Raw genomic sequence first — 26,699 nt, forward strand, 5'->3', positions numbered from 1 at the left:
TTTGGAACCCGTGAACGAGACCCTTAAGATATCATTTTCAAATTTGGGAAAGGGACGAAATTGGGGGCACGAAATGTCGCAAGAATAATAATAATAATAATAAACAGCGCGATTTCAATAGGGTCCTCGGACGACTTCGTCGTTGCTCGGGCCCTAATAATAATAATAAACAGCGCGATTACAATAGGGTCCTCGGACGACTTTGTCGTCGCTTGGGCCCTAATAATAATAATTAAAGCTGGGGGGGGGGGGGGGGGCAGCAGCGTGCATCACTGAAGCGGTTATGTGAAAACTCAGAGTAACTTAACCCTGATGTGGTGTGACGTTTCATCTTCCTACTCCAAAAAAAACCTCTATGGGAAGGGTATGTTGAAAGTTTCAAGGGGGCGCTATAGAGGCATTTTGTCACCCCCCCATGGGCGACCCCCCTATCAGATGTATGAGCTCACCATTTTTGACCTGTGTATCAATTTCATGTGAATATGATGTCGCTGAAGCCATCAAAAAGCCAAACATATTTGGTGGCGAGGGCAACGTCATAGTAGCCACACCCCTTGACATAGAGAAAGGCTTTTAATAACTTTTGATCAGCATGGTCTCAGGGGCTGAGGCTGTTGAGCAACCAGGGGCTGCAGGGAGACCCAGAGCAGGCATGGATTGGTGGTGTAAATGTGGGGTTTACTGGCCACTTTATTAGGTACACCTGTGCAATCTAATACAATCCAATACAACAGCTCTGCCACACATTGTACGTTTACAAAGCTTTTACATTTTCATCTTTTGTCAGAAAGGTGATTATTCTACTTTATTGTTAAGGTCGTAGTGGGTGGTGCTGGTTTACTGGAGTGCAATATATTTAAAAGTGTTCCTAATATTTTGTCCCCCTCACTTAGACAACATTAGGAGACCACCCCAGTACACCACCACCATTCACTATGACTGCAATAATAAACAAAGTAGAATCACCACTTTCTAGACGATGTCAACAATAACCGAAAATTTATAAGCTTCAGGGGAAAAAATCATGGTACAGTCGTTCTACTGGATTGCATTAGATTAGACAGGTGTACACAAAGTGGCCAGTGACTGTATGTTACATACATACAGTATTTCCTCAAATAGTAACTGGGGCCACTATAAACAAAAAAATAATTTGGGACCGGGGCACTGGTGGCTTAGTGGTAGAGCAGGCGCCCCATGTACAAGGCTGTTGCTGCAGCAGCCCGGGTTCCACTGCAGCCTGTGGCCCTTTGCTGCATGTCACTCCCTCTCTCTCTCCCCCTTCACGCTTGTCTGTCCTATACATTAAAGGTTAAAAGCCCCAATATATATATATATAAAAAAATAGTAATAATTTGGGACCAGGCTACAATGGGGGCAGGCTACTGTTTGAAGGAGGCTTTTAATAAAAGAAAAAAAAAATCACAGCCAAATTTGAAAATACAAATACTGTATTTTTTTTTAATTGAAACAGCAGAAATATTTATGTAAACTTGTCTTTACAGTAATTTTTTTTTCTAGTATTACAAATAAAGTACTGTATTATTTACAGTAACAAACTTTACTTTAACAGTAAAAATAGTTTTTGGTGTTTTTGTAAATCACCACTATTTACTATTTACTACAGCACAGTGTACTAGTTGTCCTGCCTTGAATCAGTGAATCATCTCATCCTCTGTCCCATCGGCAGCCACCGTGATGCCACACACCTTGGTTGGTTACGGTAAAAATATCAGTGCCAGAGGCGGTCCTGGCTAGTTTTACGCCCTGGGCGAACCATCCTTCGCCAGGGGGCTGCTGCCCCCCCCCCAACTCCCCAACCCCCCACCTCTAGGGTGATTAACCCTATGGGCTCTAGGCGTTTTTGGGGTATTTTTACTGCCTTTACTCTTAAGCTCATATCACAGTCATTATAAAGGCTACATACACATGCTATATCTTGTTTTTTTCAGGACAATGGGGTATCCAGATTTGCCATCATTTGATGTCCTTCTATGTGCCTGTATTTTATATAAATTTTTATATCAATGAAAAAAACATATGTGTTACTAAATTCTTACATTTTTACATGTATCTCACCATAGCAAGTTGGAAAAAGACATATTCTGCCATTTATGAAGAGAGGAGGCTCTCTGGAATCTGGCATTATAAGAACCATGATGGTGGGACATTCTGTCACTTCACAGCTGTCCAAAACATGTGGTTTGTGCCAGGCTGACCTGATTGCCAGTATTTTTTCATTATTGCAAGAAATTCCACTGACTCAATCACAAGTCAAAAATGTGTTTTATCTGTAAGAAACATGCAATATTTACATCTAAGATCATAAGATCATAGAAAAATAGTCAACCAAGTGCAGTGATGTCCTCCAAGATAATATTTGCCACTTTGTTTGCAGTAAACAAAAATTTGGGCATGGGGTGGAGGGGGGGTATCAATGTATATGATGACTACGGCCCTGTCATGCATGCATAATTAGGCTGCAGTTGTCTGGGTGCGCAAAGGTGAAGTGGCTGGTCTTGTCATACAAAGTTTGATGGAGTGTCAACTGGACAATATGGAGAGATTTGCATCTTGAAAGCTGGACTACAAGTGTGGATAGACAGGGAGAAACACACGCAAGCCTAAGACGTGGTAAGATACATATTCCTCACTATATGAAGTGATTGATAACAAGATCTGTATAATGGATTGTAAAGAAATTCGTCAGGTTTTTATTTGGTAGACAATTAATCTGTATTTATTGATGGGATGACAGTACAATGATATGTGTGGTATCTCTGCTCTTGCACTTTCATGTGATATGCGTGGCATTTCTGTGTGAGCCTGCATTCACCAGTAATCCATCCAAGAGTAATGTGTGTGCAAAGCTGTATGAAAGCTCTGTTATACATCATGATAGTGTAACTTTATCATTTTTTTCGCTGTGAAAACACTGGACTACTGACAAGTGCTTGGCCTTGTCGGAAAGCTACAATTTCGCTGTTTCGCGTGATATGCGTGGCTTCTTGCTATGACGCACGGTCGCGGAGAACATCAAATAGGCCTAGAGAAGAACAGGTGTGAATTTGGACGCACTATGCGTCGTTCGAGCCCATAGGGTAGGGGGGATCAAAATTAAATATCAAAAAATAAAATAAAAATCAACCAGCCACCCTCCTCCCCTGACAAGTAACGAACAGTCCCTAAAGTGCGGTGAGGTTTGTGGGCTGTTACTGACACAAAGACAGAAATGTGAATGGCTCGTTTCTCCTCTGACACGCCACATACCTGTGTGCCACCACTGCTCGGTTGTCCAGGTACTGGGCAGTCATGACACCAACGAAAGAGGAAATTACTGGACCTGGAGACGGGCTTGTGTGTCGCCGGTGTTTCGGATTTACTCGCGACCCTGTTAACTGGCGACCTTCAGCCGAATGCGTCTGTGGTTGTCGTAGTGACAACAGCTGTTTTCAACCAGGAAGAGAACACGTAGCTGTCCTCGCGAATGCCTCTGTCTTCAATGTTTCATTACAGTGTCAAAACAGAACATACCTGAGTCGACTGTGGAGTTTTGTTGGAGGAACCCAGTCACGGACCGACACTCAGTCGCGGTTTGAATCACACTTGTTATGACGGAATGTTGAAAACAGGAAGAGGCCAAGTTGCATTTCCTGTAGGAATCTAACTCCTATCTCGAATAAATTTTCTAAATAGGCCTACGCAGTTTCGTCTCTGGTGCCTACCTAAAGAAACATGTGCCATATTAAAGAACCGTTCAGCCCTGTGAAACATAAAAAAGAATATTTTCACAGGATTCGAGTCTGCTTCATTATGAAGAAACAAACTACAGGCGCACAATAAACGAGGTGCGCCACTATGACAACGTCATTTTATAGACAGATACAATAAAAATCCGACAACATACAGCCAGTTGTGTCTTCAAATTGGGAGGCAGCCAGATCAACTTGTGACCACACTGTCCATGCACTGAGGAACATTTTACAAACTCACTGCTTTCCAATACAAAAACCAGCAGTTTAAACACACTCAATTCATAAACCTAACGTTTATTGTTGTGCTACAGGTCGATAAAGCCAATATTCATATACTCACGTGGACATACTTTATTTTAAATTAAGCAATAAAGCAGCAGCTGTATAATAGATTTATCCCATATGTACCCATATGTGTATATATATATATGTATGCGTATATATATGTGTGTGTGTGTATATATATATATATATATATATATATATATATATGTGTATCATCCTGAATAAAATAAACTTGACTAACCTGAACTGTGTTCTTTACTGACTTGTGAGCAGTGGAGGGACCTTAATGTTATGCAGTTTTGGTGTGCAATACTTAAACAAATTTTGAGGTATTTGCAAACAATGTATTTATAGGGGGTGCACTTTTGGTTACATTACATTGAAACATTGAAGCAACACAGTAACAATTGTGGAAAAATGAGGTGGAATAAAACTTACTTGGCTAAATTATTTATACTTATTGAATATATTTCCAAACATGCAAGTTTAAAATCCTAATTGAGGATATATTGTATGAGTGTAAACGGGGCAAAAAATGAGTACTATGTTACGTATAGGCAACACAAAACTGCAGAGGGTTAAGTGCACATACGTTGTGGTCACAAGTTGATCGAACCACCTTTGTATGTGACTCAGCTGACTGTGTACCCCATTACAGTACAATACGTCAGTGCTGGAGTTTGTAAAGAGGTGGTCTTAGTGTAGTGGTTAACGTGTTGGTTTCTTGTATCTTTTTCCCTTCGCGGAGTGAGTTCGAATCTCCGCCAAGACGTGTTTTAATATGTTGAGCTTAAAAAACAGGCTGAATGTAACGCATGTAGATTCAATCACACTCCAAAGGAGTGGAAATGCTACTTGCTTTCTTCCTGTTGTCAGCAAATCACATCCTTACAACACGCGAGTGGGTAACGTTAATCGTACATCACTCTATAACGCTTTGCAGGAGTTAATGGACTTTCATACCACATAGCCTACAGCCTAGTGTTTGTCATATTTGTACGCTTTTGATCACCTTAATGTTACAACATAAATAGATAATTTATCTTAGAGATAAATCTATTATACAGCTGCTGCTTTATTGCTTAATTTAAAATAAAGTATGTCCACGTGAGTATATGAATATTGGCTTTATCGACCTGTAGCACAACAATAAACGTTAGGTTTATGAATTGAGTGTGTTTAAACTGCTGGTTTTTGTATTGGAAAGCAGTGAGTTTGTAAAATGTTCCTCAGTGCATGGACAGTGTGGTCACAAGTTGATCTGGCTGCCTCCCAATTTGAAGACACAACTGGCTGTATGTTGTCGGATTTTTATTGTATCTGTCTATAAAATGACGTTGTCATAGTGGCGCACCTCGTTTATTGTGCGCCTGTAGTTTGTTTCTTCATAATGAAGCAGACTCGAATCCTGTGAAAATATTCTTTTTTACGTTTCACAGGGCTGAACGGTTCTTTAATATGGCACATGTTTCTTTAGGTAGGCACCAGAGACGAAACTGCGTAGGCCTATTTAGAAAATTTATTCGAGATAGGAGTTAGATTCCTACAGGAAATGCAACTTGGCCTCTTCCTGTTTTCAACATTCCGTCATAACAAGTGTGATTCAAACCGCGACTGAGTGTCGGTCCGTGACTGGGTTCCTCCAACAAAACTCCACAGTCGACTCAGGTATGTTCTGTTTTGACACTGTAATGAAACATTGAAGACAGAGGCATTCGCGAGGACAGCTACGTGTTCTCTTCCTGGTTGAAAACAGCTGTTGTCACTACGACAACCACAGACGCATTCGGCTGAAGATCGCCAGTTAACAGGGTCGCGAGTAAATCCGAAACACCGGTAAGCCGTTATCTTGCGTTTGTCAGCTGCTTTCATGTTCCCTCCTTTTGTGAAGGTTTTGTTGCCGTCCTCTGCATACCAGGCGTCATATGCCTCGCGGCGTATTCCCCCGACATTTGTTCGGAATATTTCAAAACTTCTAGCTTTAAATTAACACTGAAGTTGCGTCTTGTCGCCATCTTATCTGTTTACAATCAGCTGAGAGTGCGCAACTGCGCATGTGCCTTGGTGAATGTTGATGTGTGTGTGGATGTGCATCTCTGTCTCTGTGGATGTGTGTAATCCGGGTTTAGCGCTCTATATAAATGCCAAACACGTCACATAAACACCACCAGTTTATAAAAGAGGCCGGCGTTTATTTATTAAATGTTTTTTTAAGAGGCCGGCTGCTAATAGGACCCGGTAACGTTAACGTTACAGCAGAGAGATGCTGAGCACAATTAACTTACACAACGATCACTTACCACATCTGCTCGTTTTGTGATGCCGACAGATGAAAAGACAGTATCTTTCAAGAAAAGCGTCTGAACCATTCCTGAGCTTCTGCGCTCCATCCTTTCACTGTAGTCCTCGTAAACAAACATTTTCCGGACCGTTTCCACAGGTGTGTTGGGATCGATGTCCAGCACATAGTCATTGTTTCATCCTGTCCGTACACGTCACTCTGCTCCACGTCTTCGGCTTGTTACCGCAACCTTTTACAATACATGTGTAAACCATGATTAACAACAGCACTCTGTAAACTTTTCTCAAACTTTCTGCTGCGTCCAGCTGACGATACCGCAAATGCAAGGCTGCAAGCATAGTACGTTTACATGCACAGTTTAATTCCACTTTTAATCGGAATGAAAGGCCATTAAAAGTGGTCATGTAAACGGTCATTCCGATTGAAAAACGGTCATTCCGATTGAAAATTAAATCCGATTAAAGGGGGTGGTTTATTCCGTTCGTCATTCCGAATGAAAGAATTTTGTGTGCATGTATACACTCATTCCGGTCTTTCTGCGCATGCTCGTTTCCTTGCCCTTCTGGCGCGATGACGTATATAGCGCGCATAGCAACGGGCTGCATAGCAACGGGCTGAGATAGAGCAGTCGGACTTGTTGCACTCACCGGTTTCCATTCGCCACAGCACGGTCTTCTGTCTCCCTTCTTCGACCTTCTACCTCCCTTCTCCTCCCCAACAGATGAAGCATTAGCAGAACAAGGTTGTTGTCGTACTGCTGTTTCAAGAATATAAGCAAAACACGCCCGAAAACGGCACTAAGAACGGCGTCGTCAAGCATCTTGTTATCCGGAGCGAGGACTACAGTGTTTTCTTCCGGTAAACGTAAACACGTAACATCCGCCCCGCCCCCTATCCAATCAGAAACGTTCCCTGGCCCAAACCTTGCACAGACCTGAATAAAGGCGATTGAACTAATCTCCCATGTAAACCCTCATTCGGAATGAATATTTCCCATGTAAACTACCTGGAAAGACTTTAATTCCGAATGACTTCATTCAGATTTATTTCATTCCGAATGAGAAGCCATCATGTAACCGTAGCCTCTCAGGTACGAACTGTGTCACTCCGCCCAGTGATTTACTGAAGAAAGTAGTTCCGAGTATTTGCTTCATGTGTCGTAATGTTACTTAATTATACATTATTATTTCATAGCGTGGGGAATGCGCAAGCCATGTGTTTTCCACTAGAGCGTTTTGGAGTCATTTGATGGTGTAATTGATTAGTTTTGAGGGAGAGAGGGTGCTGTATCACCTCCATTTCAGCTGGTAGCTCTGTCCCACCGATCTAAAAACAGTAGGCACTGACATTTAAAGGTATCAGAATCAAGAGCTCGCCATTCTTGACCTGTGTATCAATTTTCATAAGGATATGACGTCGCTGAAGCCATCAAAAAGCCAAACGTATTTGATGACGAGGGCGGCACCATAGCGGCCACGTCACTTGACATAGATAAAAGCTTTTAATAACTTTTGATCAGCATGGTCTCAGGGTGATCTGTACCAAATCTGAAGTTGATTGGACAAAATCTGTAGGAGGAGTTGTCAAAATACAAGGTGTCGAAATCACAATAAATGAAAAGTTTAAATCAAAATGGCCGACTTCCTGTTTGGAGTAGACCATTGGTGGCAGAGACTTTTTTGTGCGTCTGGATGACATACACATATGTACCAATTTTCATCTTCCTACTCCAAAAAAACACCTATGGGGAGGGTTTTTTGAAAATTTCAAGGGGGCGCTATAGAGGCATTTTGTCCCCCCCCCATGGGTGACGCCCCTATCAGATGCAAGAGCTTGCCATTCTTGACCTGTGTATCAATTTTCATGAGAATATGAGACTGCTGAAGCCATCAAAAAGTCAATTTGCTGGCAAGGGATTGATAGTCACCACGCCGCCACATTAGACATAGCTTCACAGCGTTTATAAGGTAGCTTCACCAACTTGTTCTGCATACATTAGAAGTGGAATGAAGTTGATGCGGTCAAGTTTGTGTCATCAGTACATGTTAAAGTAAAAACTGGTCACTTCCTGTTACCACCGGGGGGCGCTTTGAGTAAGGTGGGATATTAATATATCTGGCCGTTCAGGGCGGAGCCATTATCATGTCCAGCAAGTTTGAAGCTGCTGAGATCAAGTATGTGGGCGTGAGGGTCGTTCCAAATTCAATGGCGAGAAAACGAAAAATCGCCAAAGTTTGTCACACCCTAGCAGTCATGCCCCTTCACATAGAGTAAAGCTTTTCATAACATTTGATCAGCATGTTCTCAGGATGATCTGTAGCCAATTTGAAGTCGATCGGACAAAATCCCTAGGAGGAGTTTGTTCAAACATGTCAAAAATTCAAATCAAAATGGCCGACTTCCTGTTGGGTTTACGGCATGGGTCCAAGAGGATTTTTTGTGCGTCTTGGCATGTTCTATGAGCCCACCAATTTTCATGCGTGTAGGTGACACCCACAGGCAGGGCTCGAGGCACAAAATTTTCTAGGGGGCGCTATGTCGCCATTTGGCCCCGTCCACATGTGCCATATTTGGTGCGTTTTTTAATTTGGGAAAGGGGCCAAATTGGGGATTATATTCTCGTAAGAATAATAATAATAAATAATAATAATAATAATAATAAACAGCGCGATTATAATAGGGTCCTCTCGGACGACTTTGTTGTCGCTCGGGCCCTAATAATAAACAGCGCAATTACAATAGGGTCCTCACAGACGACTTCGTCGTCGCTCGGGCCCTAATAATAATAATAATAATAATAATAACAATAATAAACAGCACGATTACAATAGGGTCCTCACGGACGACTTTGTCGTTGCTCGGGCCCTAAAAATTTAATAAAAAAGAATAAAAAAATAAATAAGACTGGAATTACCACCTTTCAGATTTATGCCTCTGCAAACCTGTCAAGTTGCACTTCCAGTTTATATCCATGTCTGTGGAAACATGGCTGCTTCACACACATCTTCCACCTCAGCTGCACATAAGTTCTATACAATCAGCACAGTCTCAAGGTGGACACCCAAGATTAGTGTCACCAGTTCAGTATCTGACCAAATGTCTCCCCTTCTGTTCCTGAGATATGAACAGTGGCCAGAAAAGTGTTTTTTACAGAACATTATGATGTCACAGTGAAGTTGAATTTTGACCTTTTGGATATAAAATGTATGTGGTTGAATTAGTGTATAAAACTATGGTTGAGAGTGATTTAATGTTTCACCTTCCTGCCTGTGCGGTCACCTTAACTGTACATTTAACTCTGTAGGATTGTGACAATGATAAGTAAAATAGTTGGCAGGCCACAAAAGCCCTTGACCCAACTCTTTACGGAAAGGACAAGACAGAAAGCAAGGAGCATCTTGGCAGATAGTTCTCACCCTCTCTTTTTGAACCCTTGAGCTCTGAGAGGCGCTATAGAGTCCCTCTGGCAACCAAAAATGTATTTAAGAAGTCCTTCATCCCGAATGCCATCAGTATCTTTAATTCAACCAAGTGATTGATGAGTTTTAAACCACAGACAGACAATGTGCTGATTTAATGTATTAAATGTTTTGTAATGTCTCTATTTGCCCGTTTTACTGTTTGTCTGCTTTTACAATGTTGTCTTTTGTGTTTGGTGAGCCGAAGACAAATTTCCACCCATGGTGGACAATAAAGATAGGGGGGGGCTTTTTTGCCTTTAATGGACAGGACAGATTGAAATGGGGTGAGAGAGAACCTGTGACCGCTGCAGCGAGACATCGGTATTTTCATTTAAATTCATTACATTATTGTGGCAGATGATCAAAAGATTGATATATATGTGCAAATCACTCCTTCTCGTGGCTGCCTGCGCATTCCCTGTCCTTGTGGCTGCAACTTGCGCTGTCTTCTTCAAACTACAACACCCATAATTCATGTAGGAACTGCTGCAGCCAATGTGCAACCAGTGGGAGCTGCATGACAACTCAACCACCATGATCAGTTTTTAATGTTTTATCAGGCAATAACTATTCCAGACTGCTCTAGTGTAATTTTCGGGACAATTAGAGCAGGATTCAGGATTCAGGATTCAGGACAACTGCTTGGATTTCAGGACTGCGCCGTCCTGAAAAATTCGGCACAGTCCGGCACAATTCCAAAATCCAAGCAGTTGTCCTGAATCCTGAATCCTGCCCTGATTGTCCTGAAAATTACACGGAGGTTGCCGGGAAGGTCAGAGGTCAGATACTTAGGTGCTAGGGCAGACAGCTTTTCATACAATGCTGATGCTGGGCTCTGCTCTATAGCGCTGCAGCTCTCCCACAACTCAAGCACAAAGAAGCCCAATCGTACGCCTACAGAGGTTAAAGCAAGAAAAAATTTTGTGCCTGAAATGTGGAGCACGGAAGATTTGTGTGTCTGAAATCTGGAATCTCTTCCGGAGCCGGGGGCTTGGTGTTGCAGTCACAAAATGAAGAAATAGAAATGTATGTGTTGCAAAGGAACATTTTTAGTAGCAAAAGGAACAAAAAGATTATAGCTTTAGTAGTTACTTTTCAGATTAAACTTTTATAGCATAATAAGTTTATAAATAAAGATTAAACTTTCAGTGGTTACCAGACTTTTTGACTTATAGCTCCTCCATCTCTTTTTTGCCTTGGTGCTATTTATTTTTAGAAGCTAAATCATTTAGGCTGTTTGCAAAATTGTATCGCGCTTGATGTGAATTAAACAGGCAGTTACGTCGAAATTTTGCCTCTGGGCAAGCATGTCATCATTGACATGGATCATATAATGTTGTGGTGGTGACTTTAAAACTTCAGCATAGAGGACTTTTATTGCAACTTTCGTTTCTGTCTGGTTTTGTTACCTTACCTTCAAAATTACCGCTGGCTTACTGGAGCCTCTCTTGCTCCGTCTGAGCTCTGTGTCTCAATGTGACATGATGTGAAAGCATGCACAGGCATCAGTGTTGACTGGCTATCACTTGTGCTGTGTAACCAATCAGAGGGGGCTGTAGGCGGGACATTGTTACAAAGCCCCGTGCAGTGGGGACTGCAGGCAGGGAGCGAGACGGCTGTATCAGAGCCAAAGGAGCGAGTTTTAAAATACATTTATTTGATCGGTTATCGATGAAAAAACGTCCGATGCCGATTACGGTAAACAGGAGGCTGTGTTTACTCGCACCCTGTGCGTCTAAATCATTTACCCGGTTCGCAAATATATTTTTAGGGGCCAATGCGAGTGAAATGCTCGCACTGCAGAGCACTTCTGCCCGTGCCGGACAGAAACTTCGCCATGCCAGAAATCTGGCGCTGTGCCGGAGAACTTTAACCCCTGCGCCTACAGACGGATTTTATAAATGGCAACTCTGTGGCATAGGCTACAGAAACAGTAAAGTTAGAGATTAAAAATGAGATTAACATGATCAAAAAACATAGCGCGTTAAATATGGCTGTAATTAATTATTCGCAATTAACACAATAATTTGACACCCCTAACTATTCTATCACTTCATCATTTTATCCTATTAGACATTTGTGTGAAATTTTGTCATAATTAGCATGAGAGTTCTCGAGTTATGGCCAAAACCATGTGTTGTGAGGTCACAGTGACCTTGACCTTTGCCCACTAAAATCTAATCAGTTCATTGTTGAGTCCAAGTGGACATTTGTGCCAAATAGGGTTGGCATCTTATTTTTAATACCTTCATACCTACCTGAAACGTCACCAGGATAAACTGTACAGTATATGGCATCCCCCCCATGACTAAAGTGCCCAGTAACTCTCTTAACATACATATGTGATACATATTGTTTTTAGAAAAACAAAAAAATGAACCTATCCTTTATGAATCAGTGAGCCTTTATGGTATCATCTGCATATGTCTTTTTACTTATGTATTTAGGGTTTTCTTTTAAATTGGTCACCCGTCAGCAGCTCATTTCATTGTAACTGTCCATATCATTATCTTAACACCTACAAGAAGTCACGCTGTCTTAGTAGGAGATGACAGTAGCATCTAAGGTAATTAATGAAATATTGAACAGGCAGGGTGAACAGCAGGTTGTAGTCCTCTCTGTCTGTCTGTCTGCCTCTCTCTTTCCATGATTTCTCTCTCTCTCTCTTGGTCTCTCTCTCTCTCTCTCTCTCTCTCTCTCTCTCTCTCTCTCTCTCTCTCTCTCTCTCACACGCACACACACACACATACACACACACACACACACTGCAGAGCACAGTTTTGTCTGGCTTGTGTTTAACATGACAACTTTGTTGTTGGTAAAAGCCTTTAAAGGGATAGTTTGGATTTTCTGAGATGAAGTCATATGAGGTACTTATCCATAGTCAGTGTATTACATACAGTACATGGCAGTCAAAACAATGTACTTCTGTAAAACGGAGCAGCAGCCAAACGTATACTTTAGCCACCTAAAACAATCAATATCACTTTAAGTGTATGCTATATTTAGAGTATTTTCATCACTTTATATTTCCATCGGTCAGCGATTTCCAGCAGGGAACCGAAGCCCCTGTATTGCTTTCTTGAAAGCCAGACTCCATTGGGAAAAAGTAATTTAACATTGTTGAACACAGGAGCTGCTGGGCTACCACTCCCTCCATAGTTTATTTTTTTGTGTTACTGACTATGGTATTTTAAAGGGTTAGTTGAGATTCACTGAAGTCACACAATAACACAAGCTAACTGATCCTGGCAGTTGCCAGCAGCTCTTGTGTTCAGCAAGCTTGAATTACTGTTTTTCTTAATGGAATATGGTGGCTTTGACAAGAGCATAGAAACTAAAGCCATTAACTGCTTCCCCATCATAACAGGGTGTCTGTGTCAAGGTAAAGCGGTGGAAATATCCTCAGTACAGCGTACACTCAAACTGACATTTTTTTAGGTGGTTAAAATAAGTTATGCTGCTGCCCCCTGTCCACAGCAGTATATTGCTTAGCTTCAGTGGCAGTACTCCTGTCTGCTTCTCCAAACTGAGGGCGTGTTGATTGACATCTACTGTAGGTAACAGACTATAGATAAGTCATACAAAGATCCAAATTATTCGTTTATTGTTTTACATGTTGTTGATATATTGTCCATGTAGGTTGCTAAAGAAACAAACAAACAAAAATCCTCATGTATTATAGCTGGACTGATATTGGATTTTTGGGGCTGATATATATCAGCTGATATTCTTCCATATTAAAGATATTTAAGATATTTTACAGTTTAAAAATAAACTGATAAAGTAAGAATGCATGATTTTCTGTGCCAATGTAGTCTGACATATCCTGAGATGTCAAATAGAAATGGCATATATTGGAGGACCTACTCGCTGATATCAATATATCTGTGATGAGCAATATTTGCGGATAAAATCGACTGAATGATAAAGCAGCTGAGCTCTAATATGTCTTACATTTATATGAAAAAGTTTGTTACCCGGCCACCATGTTGAAAACTGTGAAGCCAAAACAAAGCACCACCCACCAACCTGAGCAAACTTTCACATGGTACAGCTAAACAGTATACTGAATTGTGTTTCTGAAAACATCTGAGGTGAGAAATATGCAATGCAATGACCAAATCTGGATTCATATTTGATCAGCACTGCTTAGTTTGACAGTTTGATTGCAGTCCACAAGCAGTGACAAAAAGTTATTTTTGTAAAAGTCATCAACTGTCACCAACAGGCTATGATACAGAGACATTCCATGAGTGCTGATATAGAGTATAACAGCACTGGGACTTTGAACTATGTATCTCACTATACAAGTATCACTTTGCTTTACAGGTGTTTTACACTGTTAATTACATTATGCATTAATAAGCCTACTTTAATGGTCATTGTAACAAACTATGCACTGCAAAGAGGAACATATTTCCATTAACAACATTAAAGTTTAACTATTAATGTCCGTCAGAAGAGGATAAGGGGACGTATAGAAGCCTGGATACTCTACTGCAAACCTCCAGGTGTGTTCCTATGACATTGGCAAAGAATGCTACATACTGTCTGATGAGCTATAAAATCATCACACATGCCACCAAAGTGACTGTCAATGGAATCTGAAATTTACTGGCTGCACAATAAATAGAATCATACAGATTGCACATGATACAAAGAGGATTTCCACTTGTTTTATGGACAAGATTTCCAAATTTTTCCATGACTTTTTAAGCCCCAATATTAACAATTTTTTGTCTTGCCTTGGGTTTTTCAAACTTATCAGATTCAAACTCCATACAAATATAATTTCAGCTACCTGGTATACTTGAAGAGAGAGACAAATCCTGGGAGAAAGTGATGAAGAGTACGCAATGGAAAACTAAACACTGTCACACATCAACGCATATTAGAGCTATGTAGATTGACAGCTGCAGAAAATTAATTTGCTATTATGTCACAAAACAAGCATCAGATGGACTGTATTCATAATAAATATGCCACAATAACATAAATAACCAGCGTCAATCAATCAGTCCATGAGAATATGTGCGTATGTGTGCCGCCTGCGGTCCTTTTGACTTGACCAGCAGACTTCACTACAAACTGATTGGCTGTTTAAACAGGTGATGTGCTTTATATTCTAAAACCAACCACCGGCAATTTGACCAGATGAGTTGCAGGTGACACCATCAGCCAGCTTGAGCCAAGCTCAGCCTGGCCAGTTCATACCACTGAAGCTTTTCTCTGCAACGTGACGAAAGTGGTTTCGTCTCGTCGCAAATCATTGGTCTGAACTGGGCTTAAAATGTAGCTTACACAAAGTAGCAAGCCATTGTGCAGGAATGTTTATGTATTGCTTAGGAACAGTCAAGTCTCAGTCCAGTAGCATAACTATTTGTGTTAGTGGAGCAAAATAAATCATTAAATCAACAAACAAAACATAATATGTTGTCTCTAATAACTGTTAACTAGTAAATGGCACTTATAAAACTGTTGTTTAAAAACAATATCAGGCTCAAGGCCCTGCTGTTATACTAAATAACATCACAGCCGTGATGAGTCTGTGGCCTGGAGCCTCAGACCGAATCACAGCTATACTGACATTCAGTACAACAGCACTCCCTCTAGTGTGATATTGCTTAATCATGCTGTTTACAGTGTTTGTCATCTATAATTATCATGACATTGGTGAATAATGGTGCCCAACGTTACCTTTCTGGTTTCTGTTAGCTTTGGTTTGGCAGCATCCTCTTCATCAATCTTGAAGGATTTCTCCACACTCACTTCCTTATTGGGCTGCGAGGGAAGAGTTTTATTTACTGACTGATTTACAATTTTATATGATTTTCTGTTTACAGCATCCTGAAACTTGACTGATAAAACAAAACAAACATAGTAATAGTCTGCCAACATTTAGAGAAGTCCCTAATTATGGCTGACCATTAATCTCACACAATCATTTGGACAAATGCAGCTGAGTGTTGCCTTGACAAGAGCAAGTGCTCTGTAAGATGAGGTGAGGAAGGCAGGCGCTGAGACCCGTGTGAGGAGGGCTGCTTGTGAGTGTGGATGACATAGAACATACCAGAGGGTGAATAAGTGACGGGAGGTGACAGGTTTCAGAGAGCTGAGGGACCTCATTTGAGAAGAGAGTGAGAAAGGAAAATAAGAAACTTAAGCATTTAAAGAAGATGGATTTGTCACAACCTGTTTTTGGCTGAGAAACCACACTTGTTTTTTTTTTTGTTTTTTTTGACTCATGGTGGCAAGGTGGGTCCACGACTCATGTTGTGACCTTAACAACTCTGAAACTAAGAGCTCACATGTGACCCCTATGACTCTGCAAGGGTTCACACCCACACAGGGTTTAAAGCCTGCAACTCCCTAACAGTCATTTAGAACTGAAGAAACTTTGTGGATGCGAGGCGAAACGTCTTCAAGAAACGTAAGCAAGTCCAGTTGCCTACTATATAGCACTTATGTTTCGAATAATCTATTAATTCATTGTTGGATTAGTCGACCAAAAATAGAAAAAATAGAAAAACTAAAAATAATCGTTAAATTATAGAAAAACTGATTACAAATAATTAATAGTTGTAGCCCTACTATAAAGTTGATTAACTTAAAATATGCATTGACAAAATAAATATTTAATCTGGGGATTCTTCTGAAAATTGATGTTACGTAGCCAAATCATGCAGTACAAACCTGCATCACTGCTGACACCACACCAAATAGCTGGTCTATCTCTTAGTCCATTTCACCCTCACTCCTGCACAACAACTTGAGATACCTGAACTGTTTCACTTGGGACAGCAACTCACTTACAACCCAGAGGGAACAGTCCACCATTTGTTCCTGTCTGACCTTAAGTTTGGGTGTGTTGCCTACTAGAGCCAGAACAGAAATGGAACCCTTATCAGAGCCCAACCCTCCACTGTGGCATCTGACAATCCACCATGTGACATGACATCTTGACACTCACTATGAAAATAAATCTGCAATAACATGCAAACTGGAAAGAAACAGTTACAACTTTTCCCAATCTTGCTTGTTTCAAACATCCCAACATGGACTCTGCTGAACTGCATACACCCTGCTGTGAATTAAGTTCCAACTATACAATCATCTGTGTGTGAGTATGCTGAGTGGCTGTGTACGCTCACCGAATGTCCTCCACCAAACTGGGCGGGTAGTCTCCTGCCAGGCATCTTTGGTCTGTTAGCAGTGGGGTGAGAGAGCTTCTCCGAGGTAGACGACAACTCATCAAAACTCATCAGGTCTATCAAGAAGAGATGAGGAAGAGATAGAGAGACAATATGTATGTGTATATATATGTATACAGTACAGGCCAAGTTTTGGACACACCTTCTCATTCAATGCGTTTTCTTTATTTTCATGACTATTTACATTGTAGATTCTCACTGAAGGCATCAAAACTATGAATGAACACATGTGGAGTTATGTACTTAACAAAAAAAGGTGAAATAATTGAAAACATGTTTTATATTCTAGTTTCTTCAAAATAGCCACCCTTTGCTCTGATTACTGCTTTGCACACTCTTGGCATTCTCTCGATGAGCTTCAAGAGGTAATCACCTGAAATGGTTTCCACTTCACAGGTGTGCCTTATCAGGGTTAATTAGTGGAATTTCTTGCTTTATCAATGGGGTTGGGACCATCACTTGTGTTGTGCAGAAGTCAGGTTAATACACAGCCGACAGCCCTATTGGACAACTGTTAAAATTCATATTATGGCAAGAACCAATCAGCTAACTAAAGAAAAACGAGTGGCCGTCATTACTTTAAGAAATGAAGGTCAGTCAGTCCGGAAAATTGCAAAAACTTTAAATGTGTCCCCAAGTGGAGTTGCAAAAACCATCAAGCGCTACAACAAAACTGGCACACATGAGGACCGACCCAGGAAAGGAAGACCAAGAGTCACCTCTGCTTCTGAGGATAAGTTCATCCGAGTCACCAGCCTCAGAAATGGCAAGTTAACAGCAGCTCAGATCAGAGACCAGATGAATGCCACACAGAGTTCTAGCAGCAGACCCATCTCTAGAACAACTGTTAAGAGGAGACTGCGCCAATCAGGGCTTCATGGTCAAATAGCTGCTAGGAAACCACTGCTAAGGAGAGGCAACAAGCAGAAGAGATTTGTTTGGGCCAAGAAACACAAGAGAGATCTTTGGTTCCAACCGCCGTGTCTTTGTGAGACGCAGAAAAGGTGAACGGATGTCATGAAAATACAGAAAACGCACTGAATGAGAAGGTGTGTCCAAACTTTTGGCCTGTACTGTATATATGTACAGTACAGGCCAAAAGTTTGGACACACCTTCTCATTCAATGCGTTTTCTTTATTTTCATGACTATTTACATTGTAGATTCTCACTGAAGGCATCAAAACTATGAATGAACACATGTGGAGTTATGTACTTAACAAAAAAAGGTGAAATAACTGAAAACATGTTTTATATTCTAGTTTCTTCAAAATAGCCACCCTTTGCTCTGATTACTGCTTTGCACACTCTTGGCATTCTCTCCATGAGCTTCAAGAGGTAGTCACCTGAAATGGTTTTCCAACAGTCTTGAAGGAGTTCCCAGAGGTGTTTAGCACTTGTTGGCCCCTTTGCCTTCACTCTGCGGTCCAGCTCACCCCAAACCATCTCGATTGGGTTCAGGTCCGGTGACTGTGGAGGCTAGGTCATCTGCCGCAGCACTCCATCACTCTCCTTCTGGTCAAATAGCCCTTACACAGCCTGGAGGTGGGTTTGGGGTCATTGTCCTGTTGAAAAATAAATGATCATCCAACTAAACGCAAACCGGATGGGATGGCATGTCGCTGCAGGATGCTGTGGTAGCCATGCTGGTTCAGTGTGCCTTCAATTTTGAATAAATCCCCAACAGTGTCACCAGCAAAACACCCCCACACCATCACACCTCCTCCTCCATGCTTCACAGTGGGAACCAGGCATGTGGAATCCATCCGTTCACCTTTTCTGCGTCTCACAAAGACACGGCGGTTGGAACCAAAGATCTCAAATTTGGACTCATCAGACCAAAGCACAGATTTCCACTGGTCTAATGTCCATTCCTTGTGTTTCTTGGCCCAAACAAATCTCTTCTGCTTGTTGCCTCTCCTTAGCAGTGGTTTCCTAGCAGCTATTTGACCATGAAGGCCTGATTGGCGCAGTCTCCTCTTAACAGTTGTTCTAGAGATGGGTCTGCTGCTAGAACTCTGTGTGGCATTCATCTGGTCTCTGATCTGAGCTGCTGTTAACTTGCCATTTCTGAGGCTGGTGACTCGGATGAACTTATCCTCAGAAGCAGAGGTGACTCTTGGTCTTCCTTTCCTGGGTCGGTCCTCACGTGTGCCAGTTTTGTTGTAGCGCTTGATGGTTTTTGCGACTCCACTTGGGGACACATTTAAAGTTTTTGCAATTTTCCGGACTGACTGACCTTCATTTCTTAAAGTAATGACGGCCACTCGTTTTTCTTTAGTTAGCTGATTGGTTCTTGCCATAATATGAATTTTAACAGTTGTCCAATAGGGCTGTCGGCTGTGTATTAACCTGACTTCTGCACAACACAACTGATGGTCCCAACCCCATTGATAAAGCAAGAAATTCCACTAATTAACCCTGATAAGGCACACCTGTGAAGTGGAAACCATTTCAGGTGACTACCTCTTGAAGCTCATGGAGAGAATGCCAAGAGTGTGCAAAGCAGTAATCAGAGCAAAGGGTGGCTATTTTGAAGAAACTAGAATATAAAACATGTTTTCAATTATTTCACCTTTTTTTGTTAAGTACATAACTCCACATGTGTTCATTCATAGTTTTGATGCCTTCAGTGAGAATCTACAATGTAAATAGTCATGAAAATAAAGAAAACGCATTGAATGAGAAGGTGTGTCCAAACTTTTGGCCTGTACTGTATATATATATATATATATATATATATATATATATATGTATTTCCTGTCAGTTAATTATATTAGCAAGCAGAGCAGCAGAATATCAACTCTTAAAAATGCTCACAAGTTAAAGTGTGAAATGGTCAGCTAAGTGGGCAAACAGAGATATCCTACAGGGCTATCTAAAGCTTATTTAACATACATTCCGAGATTTTAAATTTTAAGTAGCAGTCACATTTAAAGCAGAATTTCTATGGTTATGCATACAGACCATAATACCCAGTTAATGGCATGTTCTGAAATTGTGAGCATCTACCTCCTAACAAGCTGAGGGGATCACAATTAAAGGGACATTGTGTAACATTTTCAGTTGTTTATTGGCAAAAATTGATGTCTGCATTCATAAATATGTCATCACTGGTGTACTATTACCTCCACCAATAATCTGACTTATTCTCGTAAAAGGAGAATTTCGGATTTGTTTGTACATTGTGCGGGTAAGTCGTCTGTGGGGTTCCATTACGTTTCGCCATCTTGAGAATACACCTGCCAGCAAGGGACATACAACACTGCCTTCGGCGTTTTCGTTGAGAGCCAGGCCAGCACTGCGTGACTGAGGAGCCGAAGGAGAGGAGCAAGAGGCGCTTCGCTACTACCCTGGCAAATCTGAAACAAAGTCCCACTCTTTGAGCATAATGCAGGATCATGCATATGCAGCATCATGGGAGACGGAATCCTTGTCGCCAAGAAAGCGCAAAAGGGAATAGAAAAGGCAGCGTGACCAGGGAATTAAAAAAACGAAGGCCCACATCGGGGTAGCCTTTCCCAGGTAGAGAGAGCTGCTGAGGGAGAATGGTAATGCAATCACAGGCCAGCGCCGCTGTTGGCTGTTAGCCGCTGTTAGCGGCCAGTCGCTAACAGCCTCATCCCTCTCCTCGCATCACTGCGCCGCTGTTAGCCGCTGTTAGCAGCCAGTCGCTAACAGCCTCATCCCTCTCTTCGCATCACTGCGCCGCTGTTAGCTGCTGTTAGCGCTGGCCTGTGATTGTATGGGCCTTTCTCCTTCAGCAGCTCTCTCCACCTGGGAAAGGCAACCCCAATGCTGACCCTTGTTTTTTTAATTCACCGGTCACGCTGCCTTTTTGATTCCCTTTTGCACTTTCTTGGCGACGAGGATTCCGTCTCCCGTGATGCTGCATAATACATGATCCTGCATTATGCTCAAAGAGTGGGACTTTGTTATGCGGCAGTAGTGCCGCAGGCTACTAACAGCTGTTAGCGGCGCAGTAATGCGAGGAGAGGGATGAGGTGTGTGAGGTTGAGCCACTTGTCAGTTGTCAAAGGACAAGACGTGATTGGTTTGTTTCAATTTACATCCGCCCCAACAGTCCTACGTTGTAAACACAGCCAGCATGGTGAGGAGGGGGTTTGTCAACTCGCGTCGCATGTGTCTGTGTAGGAGCCTGAATGAGTACTCCATGTAGTATCGGATGACATGGTTTCATCAGTGTTATCATAGCTTTTTGGTACTCAGCGGGTACAGTTGTTGCACTACGTGTTTGAAACAGTGAGGCGCTAGAGTGCGCCATCTGTTTGAATACAATATATGATTTCAAAGTTAGATGGGAGAAATTCCTACACACTGTGGCTTTAAGCCACCTCGGCACCATAAGACTTTTCCCCCTCTGACAGAGAGGTGGTTTTGCTAGCTAATGGCAGCCCTGATGTGTTTCTGTTCCTTTGCTTTGCCCTCTCAACCCGATGATTTCGGGTTCTGATGACCCCCAGCTTGTTTTCCAGTGGGTGGTGAGAGTTGAACAGCAGGTATTGATCTGTGTGTGGATTTTCTGTACATTTTGATATTGAGGCCTCTGTCCTCCACAATGTGCACTGCATAGTCTATGAAGGGTAGACAGTGTCCTCTGACATTTTCCTGCCTGAACTTAATGTTAGAGTCCATGGCATTGATGTGATCTGTGAGGGCTTTCACTTCCTTTATTTTGATTTTTTTCTCATTCACACATCTAAACCAGTGGCTAGGAATAATTACTGTGACGATTGTTCTGCCTTCATGTCTGCAAACTTGCTGTTCACGGTGGCTTAATCGGTTGCCCTGATGAGATCTACTACCAGTATCTGTTTTTGTGTTACAACAAAGTTCAGTCCCTTGGCAAGGACATAAATTTCTGGTTGGGTGAGCTTTCTGTTGGATAAGTTTTTCATCCACTTCTCATGTATGTCCACATGTGCTGTGTTGTAGTCCTTATATCTTCAGGTCAGGCCTTCTGTTCTTTGGGAGCTGCTTTGACGGGTCTGTAGTGTAAGGAATTTCTGTGTCTTGCCGTTAGAAATGAAGAAGCCTCTTGGATGAGAGGTAAAACGTCTTCAAGAAACTCAAACAAGTCCACTTGCCAACAATATAGCACTTAGGATTACCATGACCAAAAACATGTTTTGTGAGATCACAGTAACCTTGACCATTGACCTTCGACCATCAAATTCTAATCAATTCATTCTTGATTCCAAGTGGATGTTTGTGCTAAATTTGAAGACATCCCTTCAAGGCCTTCCTTGAGAGATATCACATTCACAAGGATGAGACAGATGCAAGATCACAGTGACTTTGACCCTTGCCCACCAAAATCTAATCAGGGCATTGTTGAGACCAAGTGGACAGTTGTGCAAAATTTTAAGAAATTCCCTTAAGGTGTTCTTGAGATATTGCATTCACTAGTATGGGCCGTACACACAGCTGGACAATGCAACCAGGGCAGAGAAATAAAAACAGGGATATTTAGAAATAAGTGGATGGAAATAAAAGCAACTGTTAGAGAATTAATGACATACAGTTAGTTTATGTGTGTGTGCGAAAGAGCACAACAAACTTAAACAGGAACGAATGAGTCATTCCCACTTCTGTTATGCAACACTGAAAAAACTTTAGCACCTCTTGCGTGACAGCACTTTGCAGCTCCATAGTGGTAAACTGCTGCAGTTAGAAAGCATTGCCTGTGATTGCAGTAAAGATTGAATTTTCATGTTCCATGGCAATGTGTGTCAGACTGTCTTCTGGAACACAGTGTGGAGTTTTAGCAGCTCTTCATCACCTTTACAAGCATTCTGTCACAAACAGGGGACTCTCCCATGAACTACCTTAGGGTCAGCTCTGTTAGGATCATCTCAACTGTCTTTTCTCTGGACCTTTGTGCCTCCCTGTTTGCTCCCCTGTTTATCACTAAACCCTTTACTTCAACTCCAAAACCTCAGCCTCTAAACTATTCATCTGTTCAGTGACGGCTCCACCTGTTACTGTTCACTCCTCCTGTCTTTTGTGATTCCTCTCTGACTTACACTGAGCTCTGCTTTTGTTATTGGACCTGATGCCATTTAAAGCTCTGCATGTCTTCTTTCACCATTTTATAAAAGGCACCAAAATCACATTAATGCCTAAAATATACAAAACCTGACAGCTGCAAACTGTTTGTTGACAATTTTTAAATGGTTGACTTGAGGGAACTGTTAGTGGAAGAAATAAATGAGGAATAAATATTCCCCCCTTAACAACTATTATTAATTTTCCTCTACAGAGTTTCTCAATTCAGTTCAATCTAATCATCTAATCTATCATATGGGAGGATTGATAAATGCATGATACTTTTTCACCAAGTTCAAAGCCAGAAGAGAACTAAGATCAGGATTGACACCATCTGTAGGTAGTACTGTACATACCCACATCTGAGGACTTCTCCCCCCAGTCCCCAGACAGTGTTTTGGGTTTGATGGGCAATGATGGCTCAAAGTCGGACTTTGGTCGTGTGGAAGGCACCTCTCCATTGTGCCTGCACGAGAAACAGGAATGTGGAAAAGAAGTGGAAAAATACTTTCTCTATATATACAAGAAACAACAGGAAATGACAGAACACTTCCTATCTGTGCACTGCAAAGGCCATGTCATCTGCCATTACTGTCTACTTTCCCTTGTCATAGATGTCATGAATGCCAGAATGTAATTTCTTGAGAGTACCTTATACCTTAACATCATTTTACAAGAGACAGGACTTTCACTGGTGCTGTATGGATACAGAAGCACTGATAGTCTTAGTTTAGAAAGGTTAGAGTCCTTCAGAAAGACAGCAAACAGGCTGGATGAACAGATGCTGGACAGAGGTGATAAGACGTACTTGAGGTTTGTCGAGGGTGCGAGAGGCTTGTCTGGCCTCTTTGGTGGGAGGCTTCCTGGTCCCGGTCTGCCTTTCCCAGGAGGAGGAACTGGCTTCTTGGGTGGCACCAGCGGTGCTGCGGGCTTGGATGGTTTGTGATCTGGAATAGGCTTGTCAACTGAAAGGGGGAAATATAAGCAGAGTTCAAAGGAAAGTTGGAGAAGTGAAGATGGACTAAATTTGGATGGAGCTGTGAACAATAAAAGAGAAACAGAGTGCCAGAGAGGAGAAATTGTATGCATATATGATAAAGTCTCTAAGAGAACATTGAAACTGACTACATTTCACTTTTCTGCAATCGACTTTACAATTAAAAAAGCTTGTTCAACAAGCTTGTCTGCTGATGAAGTTTGTCAACAGCTGAACTTCAGTCAGCAGTCTAACAGTATGTTTAGTGCTTTTTTTAAGTTAATGCTCAGGACATATTTAGCATTATAAGATGCTGTACAAGAGCAGCAGACATACATATGCTTACTTTTCAGAACATTATGTCTGCAAAAGATGATGACAGCGAGCCTCTAAAAACACTAGCCAACCAATTGAGCCAGTCTAAACACTGACTCAATGGACAGCTTTGTTTAATGAGTAGGATATCTAATACTGTTATCTAAACATAACCAAGTCTCATGATAAAACAGAACAGTGCTTTTATTAGTGCTGTTGCTATGTGGACACACAGTACCTGACCTTAAGTTTATTGAAACTAGGACCACATCCTTACATTTTAATTTTGTAACAAAAATCATCTCTGTACACACGTTTAAGCACTGTTTCAAAACCAATCTACAGCCATACTTACACTGCCCAAAACACATATCATATGGACACTATACTGGTCTCATGCTTCCTGATATAAGCAGGAAGCTGGTTGTCTACTTTGCAGTTAGTTGCTTTGTTACAGAATACTCCAGAGATGGCAAGAAGTAAGGCTAGAGATTTCTTTGCTTGGATAGACGCTGAGATAGTACTGTAACCAAAAGGATCACCTGAGTATAAGGTGGTGAAGGTGGTGGGAGTCATTTTAAAGCAAAAAAAGTGCTTCAGAGAGATTCAGAGAGAGCTTTGCCCTGGTTCTTTTGTCAAAAGGCCTATGGGATTTATCCATTGGATTTTGGATTATTGCAGAAAATAGGCTCTGTGGCAATCAAATGTTTATGATACTTACATGTTTTGTTCATCAAATGGTTATTGGTCCTGCACTTGTATAGCATCTCTCCAGTCTTCCGACCACCCAAAGCACTTCTTACACTACAAGTCACATTCACACACACATTCATGCCATCTGCTTTTTAACACACTCACACACTGATGGAACAGCCATCAGGAACAACTTGGGTTCAGGTATCTTGCTCAAGGACAGTTCGACATGCCTACTGGAGGAGCCGAGGATTGAACTGCATCAAGATAATTTTCACAAATGAACACCACTGTTATGATTTTAAATTCAATCAACAGAAGTAAAAAGCTACTGTTAGCTGTAAACAAACTACACAACAGTCACTTCACTTAACATGGTCACCACAACAATGCTGTGAAGCCGTGTTCGGTGTGATAACATTCTGTTGTCTCACTTAACCACTTCTTAGCAACCGCCTTTTTTAAGATACAAACAAGCTTCAAAATTCACCAGTGGGGTATTTACTGATGCATTTTATGTTGTAGAACAAAAATGAAAGTCTCTTGAGCTTGTGCTGACCACAAACCTTATTTCAGGCAAAAAACACTAACCTACGTAAAATCAATTGTCTTCAAGACAAATGAACCAGGAGTGCAAAAATGATAACTCATATCCAGGTTCTAACTATTCCTAGAACACACTATACAACAACATACATGTCATTTGGTTCTGTGAAAAAATGCAAAGGAAACATAAAGAGGAGACTTTGCAGTAACTCTATAGCTTGATCTCTGCACAGACAGAACTAATGTCGTAATAGTTACAACTTTAAAACTATAAGGTAGTAGTGTGGATGTGGCCTAAAATAACAGCCCAACAGAAAACAATGTTTTTTTCCTGAATATATTACTTGATAAAGTGTTGTGGTTTTGCAACAGGACAAGACAGTCCTGAAGTATTCAACACATCCTCTTCTCATTTCCCTCTGTCTTCCTTTCTCTGTTGCTATCTGCATCTTTTGGACTGACGCACTATTTCCATCCAACAGACTTTCTGATTTGTCTGCCTTACTTTATTGATCCATCTTAGAGGATACAATCTGAAACAACTGTTTACATGTGTGTTAGTATGTATTTTTACATCTCCACTGACCAGTGGGTACTTGGTCAAGACCTCTGGGGATCATGTTCCGTTATGATAGACGTCATGGCGTCAGAAGTGCTAGGCTTACTGATGAATGGACAATTTAGACTAATTTTAGTTGGCCCAAGGTCAAGTTAAATGTGTCAAGGCACCATTTTAGGTAATAGTATACGGGAACTACCCATTGGTCCGACAGCCCATTGGTCCGACATCCCATTGTTCTGACCATATTAAACCCATTGTTCGCAAGTCCAGTTGTTCTGAAATCATCATGATGCCCTGTGGTTAAGGTCTGGTTGGGTTTAGGCTCAAAAACCACTTGGTTAGGGTTAGGAAAAGATCATGGTGTGGGTTAAAATGAAAAAGAAAGTGACAAACACATAAGCTGTGAGCCTGCTTCGCCTCAAGCCTTTCCCAGCTGACCCAGAGCCGGTCACGGCGTACCATCAAGGCAGAAATATGCCTGCCGGGAGAAGTTCAGCACTGCGACTAATGGGATATTGGACCA

General features: G+C 41.5%; 1 protein-coding gene across 3 annotated transcripts in view; it reads right to left on the reverse strand.

The window, feature by feature from the left end:
• cd2ap (CD2-associated protein) overlaps nt 1-26,699 on the reverse strand; it is a 260,040-nt gene that overhangs the window by 22,875 nt on the left and 210,466 nt on the right. For all 3 annotated transcript variants that reach the window (XM_033619722.2, XM_078174115.1, XM_078174116.1), the window contains 4 exons: nt 23,893-24,049; nt 23,441-23,550; nt 16,958-17,073; nt 15,504-15,587 (listed from right to left, as the gene is read on the reverse strand). In XM_033619722.2, the coding sequence (XP_033475613.1) occupies nt 15,504-15,587; nt 16,958-17,073; nt 23,441-23,550; nt 23,893-24,049 (467 nt within the window). The remainder of the gene's footprint in view (nt 1-15,503; nt 15,588-16,957; nt 17,074-23,440; nt 23,551-23,892; nt 24,050-26,699) is intronic.

Source organism: Epinephelus lanceolatus, chromosome 13 (assembly GCF_041903045.1).
Source record: "Epinephelus lanceolatus isolate andai-2023 chromosome 13, ASM4190304v1, whole genome shotgun sequence".
Classification (NCBI taxonomy): domain Eukaryota; kingdom Metazoa; phylum Chordata; class Actinopteri; order Perciformes; family Serranidae; genus Epinephelus; species Epinephelus lanceolatus.